At 38.1% G+C, this 16,067-nt stretch overlaps 1 protein-coding gene across 3 annotated transcripts in view; it reads left to right on the top strand.

Moving 5' to 3' along the window:
* Positions 1-4,435: 4,435 nt before the first annotated feature.
* Positions 4,436-16,067, top strand: part of rap1gds1 (RAP1, GTP-GDP dissociation stimulator 1) — a 38,505-nt gene continuing 26,873 nt past the window's right edge. For 2 of the 3 annotated variants that reach the window (XM_084711759.1, XM_084711758.1), the window contains exons 1-3: positions 4,436-4,799; positions 12,077-12,184; positions 13,842-13,964. In XM_084711759.1, the coding sequence (XP_084567885.1) occupies positions 4,796-4,799; positions 12,077-12,184; positions 13,842-13,964 (235 nt within the window). In that variant the 5' untranslated portion in view covers positions 4,436-4,795. Of the gene's footprint in view, positions 4,800-12,076; positions 12,185-13,841; positions 14,026-16,067 lie in introns of those variants that run through there. The other variant, XM_084711760.1, reaches the window with a different exon arrangement.

Below are 16,067 nucleotides of genomic sequence, written 5' to 3'. Positions count from 1 at the left end.
GTAGAAGTGCCAATAAACAGTAAATGCGACAGCTTTCTTTTACTGTTGATGCGGGGGCAGCCATCTTGGATTTTGAGGTCTGGGTTGGTGAGGTCCGTTCAGTTCAGACCCTGTCCTTATCTCACTCAGACCACCATCACTGAGGGTCAACAGGTGGAATCTGTGGTCAGTTATAAATACCTCGGTTCAATCATTGACAGCAAACTCACATTTGAATGTAAGACTGAATTGGTCTGTAGCAGCTTCTGTCTGCAGAAACTCCGAATTCTCTGAAACACTGCAAAAAGAAAGAATGTTGTCAGCAGCTTCTTTCTCTCTTTACGTCTTTCCCGATTTTAGAACGGTTTGTTTGTTCGACTGAAGTCTTCGGCATCGTCAAACTTGACCAACCGTGTGCAACAGTGAATGCAGTGAATGCAGAGAAAAGCAGTTTTTTAGTTCCAGGCTTATTGAAGCATCTTCCCATGTTGGGCCCTCGGACTTTTGGTCCCACTGTTGCTCTCACTCACAGGTGTCTCCTTAAAAATCTGTTATAATACTGCCATCTACTGGACTGCCTCAGAACTAGTATAAACGAAAGGGTGCTGCATTCTCAAACCTCCCCAGTGCGAAGAGTTGCTCCTGGTGATGAAAATTTGTAGGATGATACGTAAAGTAAAGAAAAGCATTATTCACAAAGCATCTTAGGCCTTATTTATATAGTGCTTTTCTTAATGCTTCATGTTTTGTTTTGTTTTTGTTGATTGTTTTTTGTCTTTTTTGGATCAACCAATCACATTCTTACAAAGCATGCCTAGCAACAGGGCAAACCACACCTCCTCACTAAGATAAATTGCTCTGAGAAGTTTCCTAAATCACTTTTAAGTTATAAGTCTTTGCTAGAAAAGACCCTGAAATCTGCTGACTCCTGGTTGATGACGCTTGACCTCCTCCTATTGGCTCCTGTGTGGGGATCTGGTCTTTTTCTTTTCTGGTTCATAGATCATTTGTTGACAAATGAATGAAATCTGCAGAAGCATTGAGAGCAACACAATAAAAAAAAATGGTTATCTATTTTCTAAGTCAAATCTAAACAATTTTCTCTCCTCTGTTTGTGACTTGAGAACGGGTTTGAGAAGATAATCTTTCCAGGTTCCTTCATTTTTCAATTTCAATTTATTTAGATGTTTTTAGATTGTCATGATTGGTTTACAGTGACGTTCCCAGATTCTGATTCTGATTCTACTGAAACCCAAATTCATCCATGACAGGAAATTTTAGTGTCAAATTGACAAATTGACATTTGTTCACTTCACACTCATCCCTTATGAGACTGATACAACTTTTGTATTGTATTGTAAGCTGATATAGTCTAAATAGTTCAAGACCAGTTAACGATACATATATTGTGTACTTAGTGTATGTTTATCCTGGCCAGGCGTGTAATCGCTTCTGTGTGTGTGAGTGAATGTGTGTGTGTGATGACTGGAGCTGCATCTTGTCTGCAGCTAATCTTTAATACTCCTGGACTGATCAGCCTAATGTTTCTGGTACGCAGTTATAACTGTATGCTGAAGGATGTCAGTGATGAACAATTCTTGAAAAACCTTTGTATGTTTTTTTTTTTTTGTTTGTTTGTTTTTTTTTTTTAATGGCTGTGGAGGCGTTGTTTTCAGGTCATGTTTCAGGTCCATCCAAAAAAAAAATCCTGAACAAAGAAATGATGAACAGTTTAATGTTCTCCCTCCACAATTCAGTACTACATAGTTCTCAGTATTTCACATGTTTTCAGTTTTGTTTTGTTTTGTTTTTTTTTGTGTGTGTGTGTGTGTGTGTGTGTGTAATGAGTTTAGAAGAAAACCTAATTTTTTCTTTTTAAGCGCCACCTTAAGGAAAAACTATCAACCTTGCACACAGAATATTTGGCAATGAAAGATGCAGATTGTGAAATTTGCATGTTTGAATTTTAACATGACCTGTCCTTTAACACCACCCTCAGGATAAACCTGACATTTTACCATTACTACTGCTGAAGCTCTGCGAATAGCAAAACCTCTTATGATGCTTCTTTCTACCAACACTTTAATACTGTGGCCTGTGATGAACTTAATTTAGTTGCACCCTGGAATTTGGTTGTGTCCTCACTGGTCTCCACCTGGGACAGATCTCTCACCAGGTTTAGTCCCACTGTCTGTTCCAGAGAGACACACGTCTGAACTTAAACATGAAGTACAACTCAGTACTATTACTGACAGTATTCACAAATCCACTATAACACATAAAATAAATGTGTACAAATAAACTGTATGATTCTTTTCTATTCTGAAAGATTACCAGCACTTTACATATGATTATATTTTAGAATATCTGAAACTATGTATGTTTCTTTAAGGCTTTTTGAATATTGCATTTTAAAGCTTTCACATTCTAACAAAACACACCAAACAAACTGTTCCAGCCCCCTACCAAAAATAAATTAATAACAGAAAATGAATAAATGAAATCAAAGAGTTCTGTAGAAATGAACAACAAGAAGACATACTCCAAATAACTACAGTTTGTTTTATTAGACAACAATGGTTATATTTTTGTGTATGATATCTATAATTTAAATAACGTTATATCCCTTTTTGAGACTGTATGTGATCTTTTCAAGGAGAACACAGCTGTTCATGTCAGAAACCCATGTGGCTGTAGAGAGAGGGGAGCCACACATATTTTAAAGTTTTTGAGACTGGCAGATAAGTACCAAACCATTGAAACCTTAAAGGTTTTATATAGAACCATTTATTCTTGCATTTTCATTTAAGTTTGTTGTATTTTGTAAGATTTTCTTCATATTATTCTTATTTTATCGTGTTTTTTTTTTATATATATGATTATAATGAACAATATAATGTCTTTATGTACCATCTACACTCTGATAAAATAACTAGTATCTATAAGTGTACAATATTTCCCTCTGAAATGTTGAGGAGTTGAAATATCAAGAGGTGAAAAATTGAAATACTCATGTAATTGAGTAGATTCTTATTTATGTAGCCTACAGTACTTGAGTAAATGTAAAGTTACACTCCACCACTGATTCTGGGACACTGTAAGTGGACATATTTGAGACAGAAAACATTATTTATCTTTTTTCATTTGTCATTTGGCACCACAGCGCCCCTCTGTGGACAAAATACACCGCACCCATCAGAGCAGCTGTCCTCCATTAATAACTGATGTGTATTTACAGTAGATCAGTGGTAGAGGTAGGAGGGTCAAGGGGGAGTTTTGAAAACTGTCTGTGCTCACAACTTCAATACCACTGGACAAAAGAAAAAAGATATGAGAAGCAGAACAACTGGTTTCAAAAATCTTCCTCTTTCTTCTTCCTTTTTTAACAGCTTCTGCTAAATTAGATGAAATATGCATGGATGGGATTTTTCTTCAGTTGCGTTACAAACTGACATTTTATAACCCAACAGGAGCAATGTACAGTACTATACAGCCCCTGAAAACTCTGCTTTTTGTTGATCTCCAGTGGTTAAAAATAAATGAGATAACTTTTAAATAGTCTTGTTTTTTTTACTTAGTTGAAGGGTTTGTATGGAGGACCACAAATTTCACAGACATAGTAATAAAGCATTTCATTGGTGACAACTGGTGACAAACTGACAATAAAATATGTGGATTAATACATTTATTTGCAAATTAATTTATATGTATATAAATATATATATATATGTATATACACACACACAGAATGATTAATCTATTACTATTATTTTGATAATTGATTAATGGGTTGAATAATTCTTTATTGAAAAAAATAAAAAATCACTGATTTAAGCTTCATAAATGAATATTTTCTGATTTCTTTCCTCCTCTCTGGCGGTAAACTGAATATTTTTGAGTTGAGGATGTCATCTTAGACTTTGGGAAACACTGATCAACATTCTTCATCATTTTCTGACATTTTAGGGACCAAACAACTAATCGATTAATCGACAAAATGATCAACAGATTAATCAGTGATGAAAATAATCATTTGTTGCAGCCCTAGAATAAATTACAAAGTTGTTAATTATTTGATATTTTGATGGCCAATAAAAACAGGACAGGAAAAAGAATCAACTGATTAAGCGATGATGAAAATAACATTAATTGCAGCCCTAAAAACACTATATTAGGCAAAAAAAAATTCACCACAAACAATTTCTATTGAGGTAATCCAAAAGTAATGGGACGAAATCAAGTTACTTTATTACTGTGATTCTTGGATTACGTTACTGGCTACATTTTAAACAGGTAATTAGAAAGTGTATCGGAATACAATTTTTGAAGTAACCCTCCCAACCCTGCTGTTCATCATCCGGCTTGTTCGGATATTACTCAGGCTGCCACCTTGTGTCCCATAACCTGCAGTCCTTAAAAAGCTTTTATTTTGAAGGTCATGACGGAAGTCCCGCTATCACTCCAGCGTGTCTGACTTTACTGTGGCATGTCAGACTGAGCCAGTCGTCCAGGGGAGCAGCCAGCAGCAGCAGCCAGCAGGTCTTGACTGTTGGTGAGGATATGAGCGGGAGTCAGACGTGTTAAGCTGCTGGTTCCAGGCCGCTGTACAGCAGCATCCATCTGAGCAGGACCGCCTGCCCTGCCCGACCGGCCCGGTGGCTGCTGTCGCTTCCTATCTGGCTAGCTAGCTAGCTGAGCTCAACCCGCTAACTTCAGCAGTTAAAGGCGGTTTAAGGGACCAGTGAGGGGACAGCGGGGCCTCCGGCTAGTACGACTCGGTTTACAGCTGACCTGGAGAGCTAAGACCCGGTTAGAGATGGGTGAGTAGACAGCTAGCTAACAACTCACTGTTAGCTTCAGCTAACCAGAACTGTTTTTACCATTTAGTTAAACCATAAAATGTTTATTATGAAAACGCGTGCAAGCAGCCACGTATGGCTGTTAGTTGACGATATGTATCACACATTAATGACACTGTACACTTTATTTTCTCTGTTAGTTGAACATTTTATCTTTGCATCGTTATCGTTAGTCAGTCATATGAAAAGCTGACTGTAGCTAAACCGTGTGTACGTGCGTGCGTCGTGCGCGTGTCAGCAGCCTCAGTAGTCGGGTGGGGTAGCTTCCCTGACTCTCCATCCACTGTCCGCCCTCACTGCTCCAGATTTTTTTTTTCCTCCTTTAGCAACGCTTGCTGTGAAATCGTATTATGTATTTGCCTTCGTCGTTGCCCGATGTGATTGAGCAGGGACTGGAGATGGCTCGAAGGTCCCAGTTGCTAAATGAATGTACATGCATCCCCTGAAATGGCAGTGCTGTTGATGGTGTAGATGGCACTCCTCCATCTCCACAGCTGTTATGCAATAGGATCCAGCAGCCCACTTTATGTTGCTGTTTATACTGCACTGCTCTCTGTGATGGTACTGTTTCTACTAGAGTTGCAGCAATTAGTCGAATAATAGATTGATTGCCAACTATTTTGACGATCAACTAAACATTTTGAGTAATTTTTAGAAGAGAAAATATGTAAATTCTCTGATTTAAACTTCTCTGATGTAAATTGGTTTGGTGTCTTTAGTCCTCTATTATAGTAAACTGAATATTAAAGCAACATATGCAGTTACCAGTGGTGTGAACCCAGTAATGACCTGTCACAGATATATTGGTATCAACATATGCTGTCTGATATGCACCTACAGGAAAACAGAATGCAGATTGTTTTTATTTTTTAGATTTATAGACATACTACATTCGTTTTTTCATTGATATTTGTTCAGAATCTTGTTAATCTAGAATCTATCACATACTAGGGCTCCACAATAAGACTTGCAAATAAAATGCCATGTTGGGCCAGTAAATCTTAGCAACTCACTTGCCCAACTGGGCAAGTAGTAAAAATGACTTAAACTTTTTTTTTTTCATGCAGTAATTGTGTTTTTGGACTCTCGTGTATGGAGATTTCCTGCTTTCTCTGTTTATTATCACTGATTATAATTAACTGAATTTTACATTACATTACATTACAGACTAATTAAAACATCATCTTGGACTTTGCCAAACTGAAATGGATAGTTTTAATAGGCCTGGGTGATATAGCTATAAAAACTTATCACGATACAGAAGTTTCATATTGCTCAATCTTAATGATTTTTGGTTGTGTAGATCGTGTTTGAAGTCACTATATTTTTGAACAAATGCCTCAGTTATACTAGAACAGCAAGAACAGTCTGGTAAGTCTTAAAAAAAATTACATCACTTTAATGCAGCGTATCACTCTGGTCTGTAGAAAATAATAATTACAAAGTTTTTCACAGTTGTCTTACATTTTATGGAGTAAACAACTAACTGGTTGATTGATAATGAAAATAATTGTTGCAGCTCTTGTTATAGAGCCTAACCAGACTGTAATTTTACTCTCCCTGGAAAGAGTAATATGTAACACCCTAATGTTCAAAAATGAGTGCTGCAGGGACTCTACATGAGCACAAGATGGGCATAGGCGATATTAGCCTACGCTGACAATGACAAGAGATCAACGTTCAACAGTCAGCTGTCTGTTGATGTAAAGCTAAACCTGTTATCCCAACAACAAAAGCCCACTGCTCTGAAAATACACACTCTGAAGTTGGAGTTAAGTGACTTCCTGCCTTACTGCCTGCTAGACTCTGTTAACACATTACTCAAATTAAAATCTACTCCTTCTAAAAGATTTTTCATATTTTCTTACAACTTATAAACGGACACTTTCATTCAGTGAACATTCAGTAATAATTTTAACTCTAATAAATGTGAAATTCACAAACAAAAACAGATGTCAAAGTACAACATGCTGGTTGTAGCATCGTTGCTGGAGAAGTCAGTATTTCAACTTAGCATGCTTCTTCAATCTCTAATGACATATCATGGTTATTTTATGATTTATTACAGTAAAAATGTTATATATTTATCCTTTAACTATGCATTACGCTATGTAGCTTAATTCACTACTTTTATATTCATAACTAAGCACTTAGCAGGTTTACAATTTGAATTAATATTTAAATGTTTCATTTGCATTTTTGTAGCCGATAAGGCTATCTGTCCTTTTTCCTCCATGCTGGATACTGATTGTTTGAACACAGGCCTGTGACTGCTGTAGTATTCATATCTCTGAATGGAAACTGATATTAATTGACATTAAAACGTTGACATTAAAGCATGCTGATTCACTGAATATCACCTCACACTAGATATTACCTCACATATTACCTAACATTTGAAAACAGGTGCCCATATGAGGCAGCAACATCCCTCAATGGCATCTCGAGCGATATTTGTTTGAGGCATTTCACAAGGTCTAATCCCGGGCTGGATCACTCATGTTGTCATTTGATGTAAGGCAGCTATCACAGGGGGTGGATGTGTGGGTTGTGCAGTGCACAAGCAGCTGACAGCAACAACCAGGTCACTGCAACAGTGTCTGCAAGCCTTATGCAATCTATCATTACCTGGTTTGTAGGCACAATGCTGGAATGACTGTTGAGAAAATTCCCACTCTTATCAAAACGATTCTAAGCATTTCAGATAATGAAAATAAATCGCATTTTCTTCCGACAATCAATAAAATATACGAGAAAGTGGTGTGTCAGCCACTAGTAATTAGAGTGCTTTCTGGACCAAACCTGACAGGTCAGTCCTGAGCAGGTTTTTGCTGAGAATGTAGACTGTCGGCTGTGAGTAGAAATGCAGCCAAAAACAGAGCTGAACACACCTAGGAATGAGCATCACTCTATCTCATATAACGCTCAGTTCTTAGTATTGCATTTGACAGTAAATAGGCATTTATAGAGTTAAGATCCAGTGATGAGGTATTACTCTTCACTGGAGATGTGGAGCCGCTGTGTAATATCATAAAATGCAGCTCTATTAAACATTTCTGTCAGCTGTCAGTTATTTTCTTAATTAATCAATTAGTTTTGTTGGTCTATAAAATGTAAAAAAAAAAAACTGAAGATCACTTGATGTCTTTTTTTGTCCACCACCCAAAGATGTACTGTCATAGAGGACTAAAGAACCCAAAAAATATTCACATTTGAGAAGCTAAAAACATGAAATTTAAACATTATCCTTAAAAAATAAGTCAAAAATATCGATTGTCAAAATAGCTGGTGATTCATTTAATAATTGAGCCAGGGGGAAACGATTTAAATCAACAGCTCAGGCAAGTGGCATCGCATTGAGGCACCATAATCTGCATTATGGTTTGGTTCATTTGGTACTGGTTGTGCAGGAACTGGTACCATGTTAGCACTGAATTTTGGTATCCAGCCCTATGCATGTTGTTATGGGGGAAGAGGCAACCTTTTGTTTCTTTGATTAATAAGTATATCAGGAATGATAATCTAATCATTCGTCATGGCATGTGATGATGATCATGTGCAGCACTTGTAAAGAATTGATTCAGATTCTGCAGTAAACATGACTTACATTCTTCATAAAGGAGGAACGAGAAGAAGAAACTAACACTTTTGCAGAGATATACAGTGGCAGAGCTGATCATAAACTCTGCAAGAGGTGCAAGGTGTTTCAACTACATTTGCCTCACTGTTTTTGTTTTTTGTTTTTTAAATATTATTGGCTTTTGACAAGAAATTGGCTTTGTAGCTCCATCATAAACTCTCAGCAATGCATCATGGGAAATGATGCAAATGAGGGCCGCCTATCAGCTGCACACGTGAATGTCAGGAGCCAGAATCCTGCAGCGCCCTACAATGGTTGAAGGACGCCATTTTAAAAAAAGTTACATTATAGAAACTAAACAAGCTTTCCAGATGACGGATGTTCATCAACATTAACTAACGCTGAACTTTTCACCACTAAACTGAGGTTCAGTTTCAGCGTAATGCAATCTTACTAATACAATACTACTACTACTACTACTACTACTACTACTACTACTACTAAGAATAATAATAATAAAGAAAACAATATTGGTATTAGTATAGTATTGAAACATTCAAAAGAATGTGTATATTGATATGTAAATGATGGGGGTGCTCTCCAGCAGTGTATAAACTGGTATGAGTGGAAGCAAGCAAAACTACAAAATTGAAATAAAATAACAATACAGTTTCATGCTTAGAATTTCAGTTGCATTGGGAATGAATGACTTTTTGTAGATATTGTTTTTGCCAGAGGCATCATGTAACGCCTCCCGGAGGGCACCAATTCAAACTGATCAGTGGGTGGGTAGCATGTGTCAGAATACAAACTCCCCTGCTGATTCCCAATGATTCTACTGGCTTTGTTGACCACTCTGTCTGGGGCGCTTTTATATTTACACCAGCTTATTAAAATGTAGGTTAGCACACTGTCTACCAGTGCATTTTAAAGAATCTCAACAATATTCTAACACCACAGCCAATTCACCACCTAACTAGGTGCTAGTGAGCACAGCCTTGGACAGTTTGACCTAAATGCTAGTGCTATGCCAATCTGCATTATGTCTAAATGTAAACTTTTTATGTAAGAAGTGGTATGTGTCAATGCTGATTATTAGGCATGCTGTTACCATATTTGTATTTACCAGTGGACCACGTGTACTGTGTGCCAGTAGAATTGCAGTGAACTGGCATATGCACTAAAACAACAGTGGCATACATTTAGTGTTTTTTGTCTTGATGCTTCTCTGCATCTGGAAGTCTGTCTCATAGCAGAAGATCCAATATGGTCAAGTGAGTAGGGAGAATTATCACCAGCTCACCAAGGTAGTCACTGCTTAGCATTTGCAATCTGACGGCAACCCCAGACTTTCTTGCAAAATGGCAGGAAATGCTGTTTTTAGCCCCTAAGATATAGAGATTTCCTGTATTTCTTAATTTATTAGCATATTAAACTGTATATCTTGGGAAGTTAGACTCAAGAAATGAGACATTTAAAGACTTCACCTTGGACTTAGGATGGACATCTTTCACAATTTTCTGACATTTTATAAATGCTGCAGACCTACATTTAGTATGACAGTTAACTTAAGCTGTTTTTATTTGATAACTGCTAATAAATAAACACTTTGTTCAGGGGCAAGTAAAAATTGACTTCGGACCTGTTTTCCTGACCTGATTAGTGGGAAAAAAACCCCATTAACTTTAGACCCTGGTGTCCATCGGCCCAACCCTACCTGGAAAAATGTTTTTGTTTTGTGTTTTTGGAGAAAATTAAGGTAAAATGTGATTTCTGGAAGGTATGTCATCATATGTGATGACACAGTATCATTATTAGCATGCTTTATGTTGTTGTTTTCGTGGTCCTGTTATTAATGCTCATATGACACTTTTGTGCTGTCCTCCATTTTGCCAGAGCTGTGATGAGTTGTGGAGATTCTGAAGGATCTGGAGACATAAAAGCAGCAAGATTAATATATATTTAGATTTAGATGAATCATGTAATGAGTTGGCCATTAATCGTTTTTGTAAATTTCCTGTGTACACTGTGTGCCTGCGGCAGTTTCATAATGAAACGCATTAAGCACCTGCAATAATTCTTACATCATTTAACACTTTTAATTGGATTTTGACAGATTTTTATGCAGATGCAGCATGTGATAGTTACATATGTGCAATTTGCATTTGTTTGCTCACTGTCAGAAAAATGGTAATTCACAATACATAACTCCAGCAGTTAGTAGAGTGAAGGTGAAGAAACCATTGAAATGTAACGTTATAAATTTGTAGAAAACAGTAGATTTAAAAAGTAATGTTTATTTGTTGCAAATTACTATATATCAGTCAAATAAAGTCTGGAATGACTATATAGAGCTGTGATGGTATGGATTTTTTCTTACCACGGTGACAAAACAGTATATTATTGTGGGATGGCGGGTTGCCACGACTGCTTTAATAATTCTGTTTTGCACTTTCCTGCGGCATACTGTCATTAGTGTAGCTTAGCTTCTTTAAGGAGTAGAGCAGTAAGTGTGTGCCATGTGCAGGTGCAGAAGAGCATGCAGCAGGTGAGTGATGATGCTGCTCATAGCGGTGCTCTGCTATGAAACTTCAATTTAACACCAAGTTGTCAGTGTGGCAGTAAATGTACGGTTCAGGTTACAGTGTGTCAGTTCATAAATGCTGCAGCCTCTCAACACCAAGAAAAGTCTTGTTTGTTGTTTCCCAACTGCTAAAACAGTGATGGGTTAGCCCCAAAGTAAACGAAGCATGAAAGGCTAACATCAAGCTAATGCTAATGCCTGGATTGTTGCTTTACATCCTCGGCTCTTGTGCAGTCAAATCTCTTTCAGTAGCGTTGTGATCCAGCCTTTGACATGCTTTGTCTTCTTGAAGATGTGGTAAAATAAATCCAACACAAATCCAACACCCAGTGTCTTCTGTAGTTTTGTTTTCCATGTTGTAAACAGATGTTGTTGTAAGCATGTTGTTAGCCGCCATAGGCAATCCCAGTGACCTTTGGGTTGAGTCTGTTGACCAATCAGAGGTTGCATCCCTGACTTGTGTTTGGCAGTGCTGATCCATAGATGTATCAATAGATCGATGCACCAATCTCAACATGAGTTTGACCCTTCAAAATAAAATTTGGGGTGATGATCATAATGCGGGATCACATGGTAATGCAGATATCGTCACAGCCCTACTATCATCCCATATAATTTATGAATTTTTTATATAATTTAGATATTCCATCCTTCCACCTTATCTCTTATCCACTTACTCTATTGTGGGTCGCAGGGACTTGGAACCTGTCCCAGCCCACATCAGACAGGTTGCCAGTTATTATGGGTTGCCAGATACTGGAGAATTGTCTTGTTCTGTACATTTGCTGAGGATATGTGAAGTGTGATCCAGCTTGAAACATTTGTTGTGTTCCTCCAGTGAGTCAGTGGGGTTCTGCAATGTGAATACAAACCAGCAATAATTTTCTTTCCCAAACAACTGAAGAAACTATCATGGATCTGGGCTCAAGTGTCTGGACCGAGACATAATGTGCTATGTATAGACTTTCTGGCCTAATACTGACTTGCAACAGATTTCATGTCTCTCTCTCGTCCTATCATCACCCTAAATTAACAACCTTTCAGCATTTGTTCATGAAATATTTGTGTTTTCAGACAACCTAAGTGAAGCCCTGGAGAAGCTGAAGCTAGCATCTACAGACAGCGCCACTGACAGCGTGGAGAGCTGCCTGGACTGCCTGCTGAAAGCACTCGCCAACAACAGTGAGTAGAGTGTGATTTACACCCAGTGTGTTGAAAGTCCATTAGCTCCTTTTCAAAGTTTTCCATAAAAGTCTCTCTGACAGTCTGCCTACTCTGGACCTACTAATGTTTCTGTTATATTTTCTGTATGGCTCAAATGATTGAAACCCTCCGATTTAATGTGGCCAGCTGGTAATTTGATAAATCATCTGAATGGCACTCAGATAAGAAATGCGTATGTGTATGTGTACTGTAAATGGGCCATTGACAGCTGTGGCTGCTCATGTCTGCCTGAAACCACTGTTTCAGCCAGTGTGACAGTCTTTGTCAGACAGCTGAGTAATTACATCTCACTGTTGAATGAGCAAGTCTTTTCCTTCACTGACTGTATAGCAGATCTGCTCTTAACATGACTCGTTACTTTTACAAAATCTCTGTGAATTATATTGGTTCAGTCTCATAGCCGTTTTTTTGTTCCTTATGTGTGAAGGCTTTGGTGGACAGACCCGTAAATGTATGCACTGTGTGATTTGGGCCTGTCCCAGACAAAAACTGGTGATTGTGATGGAAATATGGTGCAATCTTTTGGTCGCCTGTCCACAAAGGTGGCTCTAGATCGTTCTGTGACCCACCAGCATCCAAATTTTTGTAGTGTGATCTGAATACGGCACAATGGACAAGGTTTGGGGATCAAGAACAGAACTGCTGAGAACTGGTTTTGAATTGTCTGATCCATCACAACCGTCTCCCTCTGAGCGTATCACTTCCTTTTCTCTGTGCAGGTATGTTTTTCTGACAGTTGCACATTGCAAAACAGTGTCATCAAACTTATGCGTCCATGCTGTTAGAAACTTGAAACAAGGAGTCAGAAAAGAAAATGAAAATAAATACTGTGCAAACATTCTCTCATTTCATCCATTTAGACGATGACAGAGTGTTGCTACAGCCAGTTCTCAGGCTGCAGCCAGCAAGATTAAAATTGATCCAGAATCAATAAAAGAGTCGTTAAAGATTTGGACCAATGAGCAGAATTGATAATGGCATTAGTATCAATAAAATCTTATCAATTCGAATCCCTAGGAATGGTACAGAATGCACGGAAAGCCAACAATGCAAGTGCCCATGCACCCGAAGATACCACACTGCTGTGTTTATATCTATGCTAAGCACAATTTAAAATAATCTAAAACCACAACAACTTTTTAGTTCAGTTTGTTAGCATGCCATCATTTACTAATAATCAGCAGTGAACACAAAGGTCACCTGAGGCTGATGGCAGTCTTTCATTTTGCAGGCATTTGTGTGTAAACCAAATTAAAGACAAAGTTATTAGAATTCCTCCTGAGGAAAACGTGAATGTTTGAACCTTTGGATTGTTTGTAGTACGTATGCATGTGAGTGAGAGAGTGAGCAAAAATTAATCAGTTAATTGATTACAAATTATAAAATTAATTGGTTTAAGGATTTTTTTAAGAAAAAAAGAGGCAAAGTCTCAGATTTCAGTGTCTTAAATGTGAATGTTTCCTGATTTCGTGTTAGTCACATGTTAGTCAACCGCATGCATTTGACTCAAAGTTACTCAAAGCAATGCCACATACTGTGATGAAATTTATAGGCACCTTGTATTACTGAAAAGCATGTATTAATGTGATTTACAATCCTTTTTTCTGTCCTGCAGACACTGAGGCCAGTGTGAAGATCCAAGAGATGGGTGTTCTTCCCCTGCTCCCCACCCTGCTAAACCCTCAGTCTTCCTGCACCCCTAAAGTAGCCAACATCATAGCTGAGGTGGCCAAAAATGGTGAGGTTCGGTTTCCAAGCCCATCCATCCAGGAACATCCTGACTTTCTGTTCCTCCATTCGTCAGTATTACATTTTTACACTCTCTTGCTCTCATCCTTTTTGTTTTTACATGTTTTCTTCATGAGTACATTATTTGGTGGGACAGTGGAGCTGCGGTGTTAGCCAGGGATATTTTTCAGAACTGTGCATTAAAATGAATCAAACTTTAATACGTTTGATTGACAGGCCATTTCAGACCAGGGCTGGCTTTAACAGCCCTCCTTGGCATTTCAGAGCTAAGCTGTCACTGACTGTGAGGTTATTGTGTAAGGATTTAAACCTTGCATAACTGCAGTGTCAGAGAGCTTCCATTTTCCATAATGCCTTTGTGTGAGCACAGGAGAAGCTTTTAAAGTAGAAAAAAGCAGACGTGAATAGAACTTAGGGCGAGAAAAGGTTAGGATAATGAATGGGTTTTTAGCAGCTTGCAAGACTGCAGCTAATGATCACTCCACAGCAGTTTGCCAAGCTTGGCAACAACCCGCTGGCATTTATCTGTCACTGCTTCCGGAAATGTCTGCGAGCAGCCAAGTGACTGCTGGGCTAAAGACAACTCCCTTTCTGTCTGACAGTTTGAACTGACATGATTGTTTAAAGCTGCAGCAGGCAAGATTTCATCTTAAAACATATTTGACTAATTTGCATAAATCACCATTAGAACAGACAAAAGCGTCTCATTTTCAGTTCAATTCAGAAGATCCAAAATTATTGTCCAAATAAAAATTCAAAATTTTTGGATGTCCAGTCAGTGTTATTGGAAATTTTTATTCGATTGAAGTAATAAATTCCCTAGTGCTGCTTTATTGACAGAGAAAGCTGAGTTCTCCTGCTGCAAAATCTGTTGTTCTCCCTGTACACAGTGATGTCACAGTGATGTCGTTGTCGTAAAAAGAAGAACTACAGGCTATTTCAGCTTGGATTTCTAGTCTCCTTTCTGGGTAGCCAGCATCTGCGTTTGTCTCACATAACACAATGTTATGGCCAACAAAGCAATATCTATAGGCTTGGATGCAACATAAGCGTGGGCATCAGAAGCTCACACACAATGCATCCTGGTAGGTGTAGGCAAGCGGTGCAAGCAGCAGAACACAGCTTTCTCAATGTAGCAGCACTGAGGAATTAATTCTCTGGACTACATTTACCATCACATTGACCCAACATCCACATGAAAAGTGGTGAACTTTCCCCTGAAATCACCTCTTTTTGTTTGTCTCATCTCTTTCATAGCCTTTGTTATGAAGCATCACAGATTAGCTGGGTGGGTGACTGTCACAGTTGTATTAACTACCTTAAGTTTCAAAATTAAGTTTGTCCATGAAGCAAAACATTTCCCTAAATTGAGGGCTACATTTAGGAGTGTTATATAAAGCCTCTTAGGTTGACTATGTTTTCACAGTAGTAACTGTCATAATACAGCACATGTACGCTTCAGTTACTATGGTTAGGCTCCACTTACTTCATCATCCGTTAATGTTACTTGACAGCATTATTGTCAGTGCTGGCTAACCTCTCAAAGGTGAACAGCAAAGAGAAAAAGAAAGCCAAACTGGACAGAAGATGAGAATGTTGTTTTCCCAAGCACATAATTAAGTTATGTGTTTTTTAAGATAAAAGCAAAAGGTAACTGACAAAATCACTCTGAGAAATCTGCGGTGAAACAACCTGTAGATGAAGTCATTTAGTGTGACAGCAAGAAAGTAGATATCCAAACATGGAGTTAATGAAAACTAGTGAATTTCAATAAAATGACATAGCGTTTGGCTAGCTAGTTACAAAGGTACATCAAATCTATACTAACAAGTTGCTCATGGTTCATAGTGTCTGGTAATTTTCCCCATCCTGGAAAACGCAGCTGGGTTTCTCCTCTTAACCCGACACACCAGATGGTTTGTCATACAGAACCATCTGGGAAGTCGTCCTTAGAAACTGTTTGACAGGGCAGGCACTTTCGAAAAACCACTTAAGTAAGTGATTGAATGAACCATCTGTCTATCACGTCTAACACAGGCTAAAATCGTCCAATCAGATGAAACTTGCTGAAGCCGGTCGGGAGAAGAGCAGA

Source organism: Lutjanus erythropterus, chromosome 23 (assembly GCF_056507025.1).
Source record: "Lutjanus erythropterus isolate fLutEry1 chromosome 23, fLutEry1.hap2, whole genome shotgun sequence".
Taxonomy (NCBI): domain Eukaryota; kingdom Metazoa; phylum Chordata; class Actinopteri; order Lutjaniformes; family Lutjanidae; genus Lutjanus; species Lutjanus erythropterus.
Note: the sequence above shows the minus strand (reverse complement) of the source record. Positions and strands in the feature narration are given on the sequence as shown.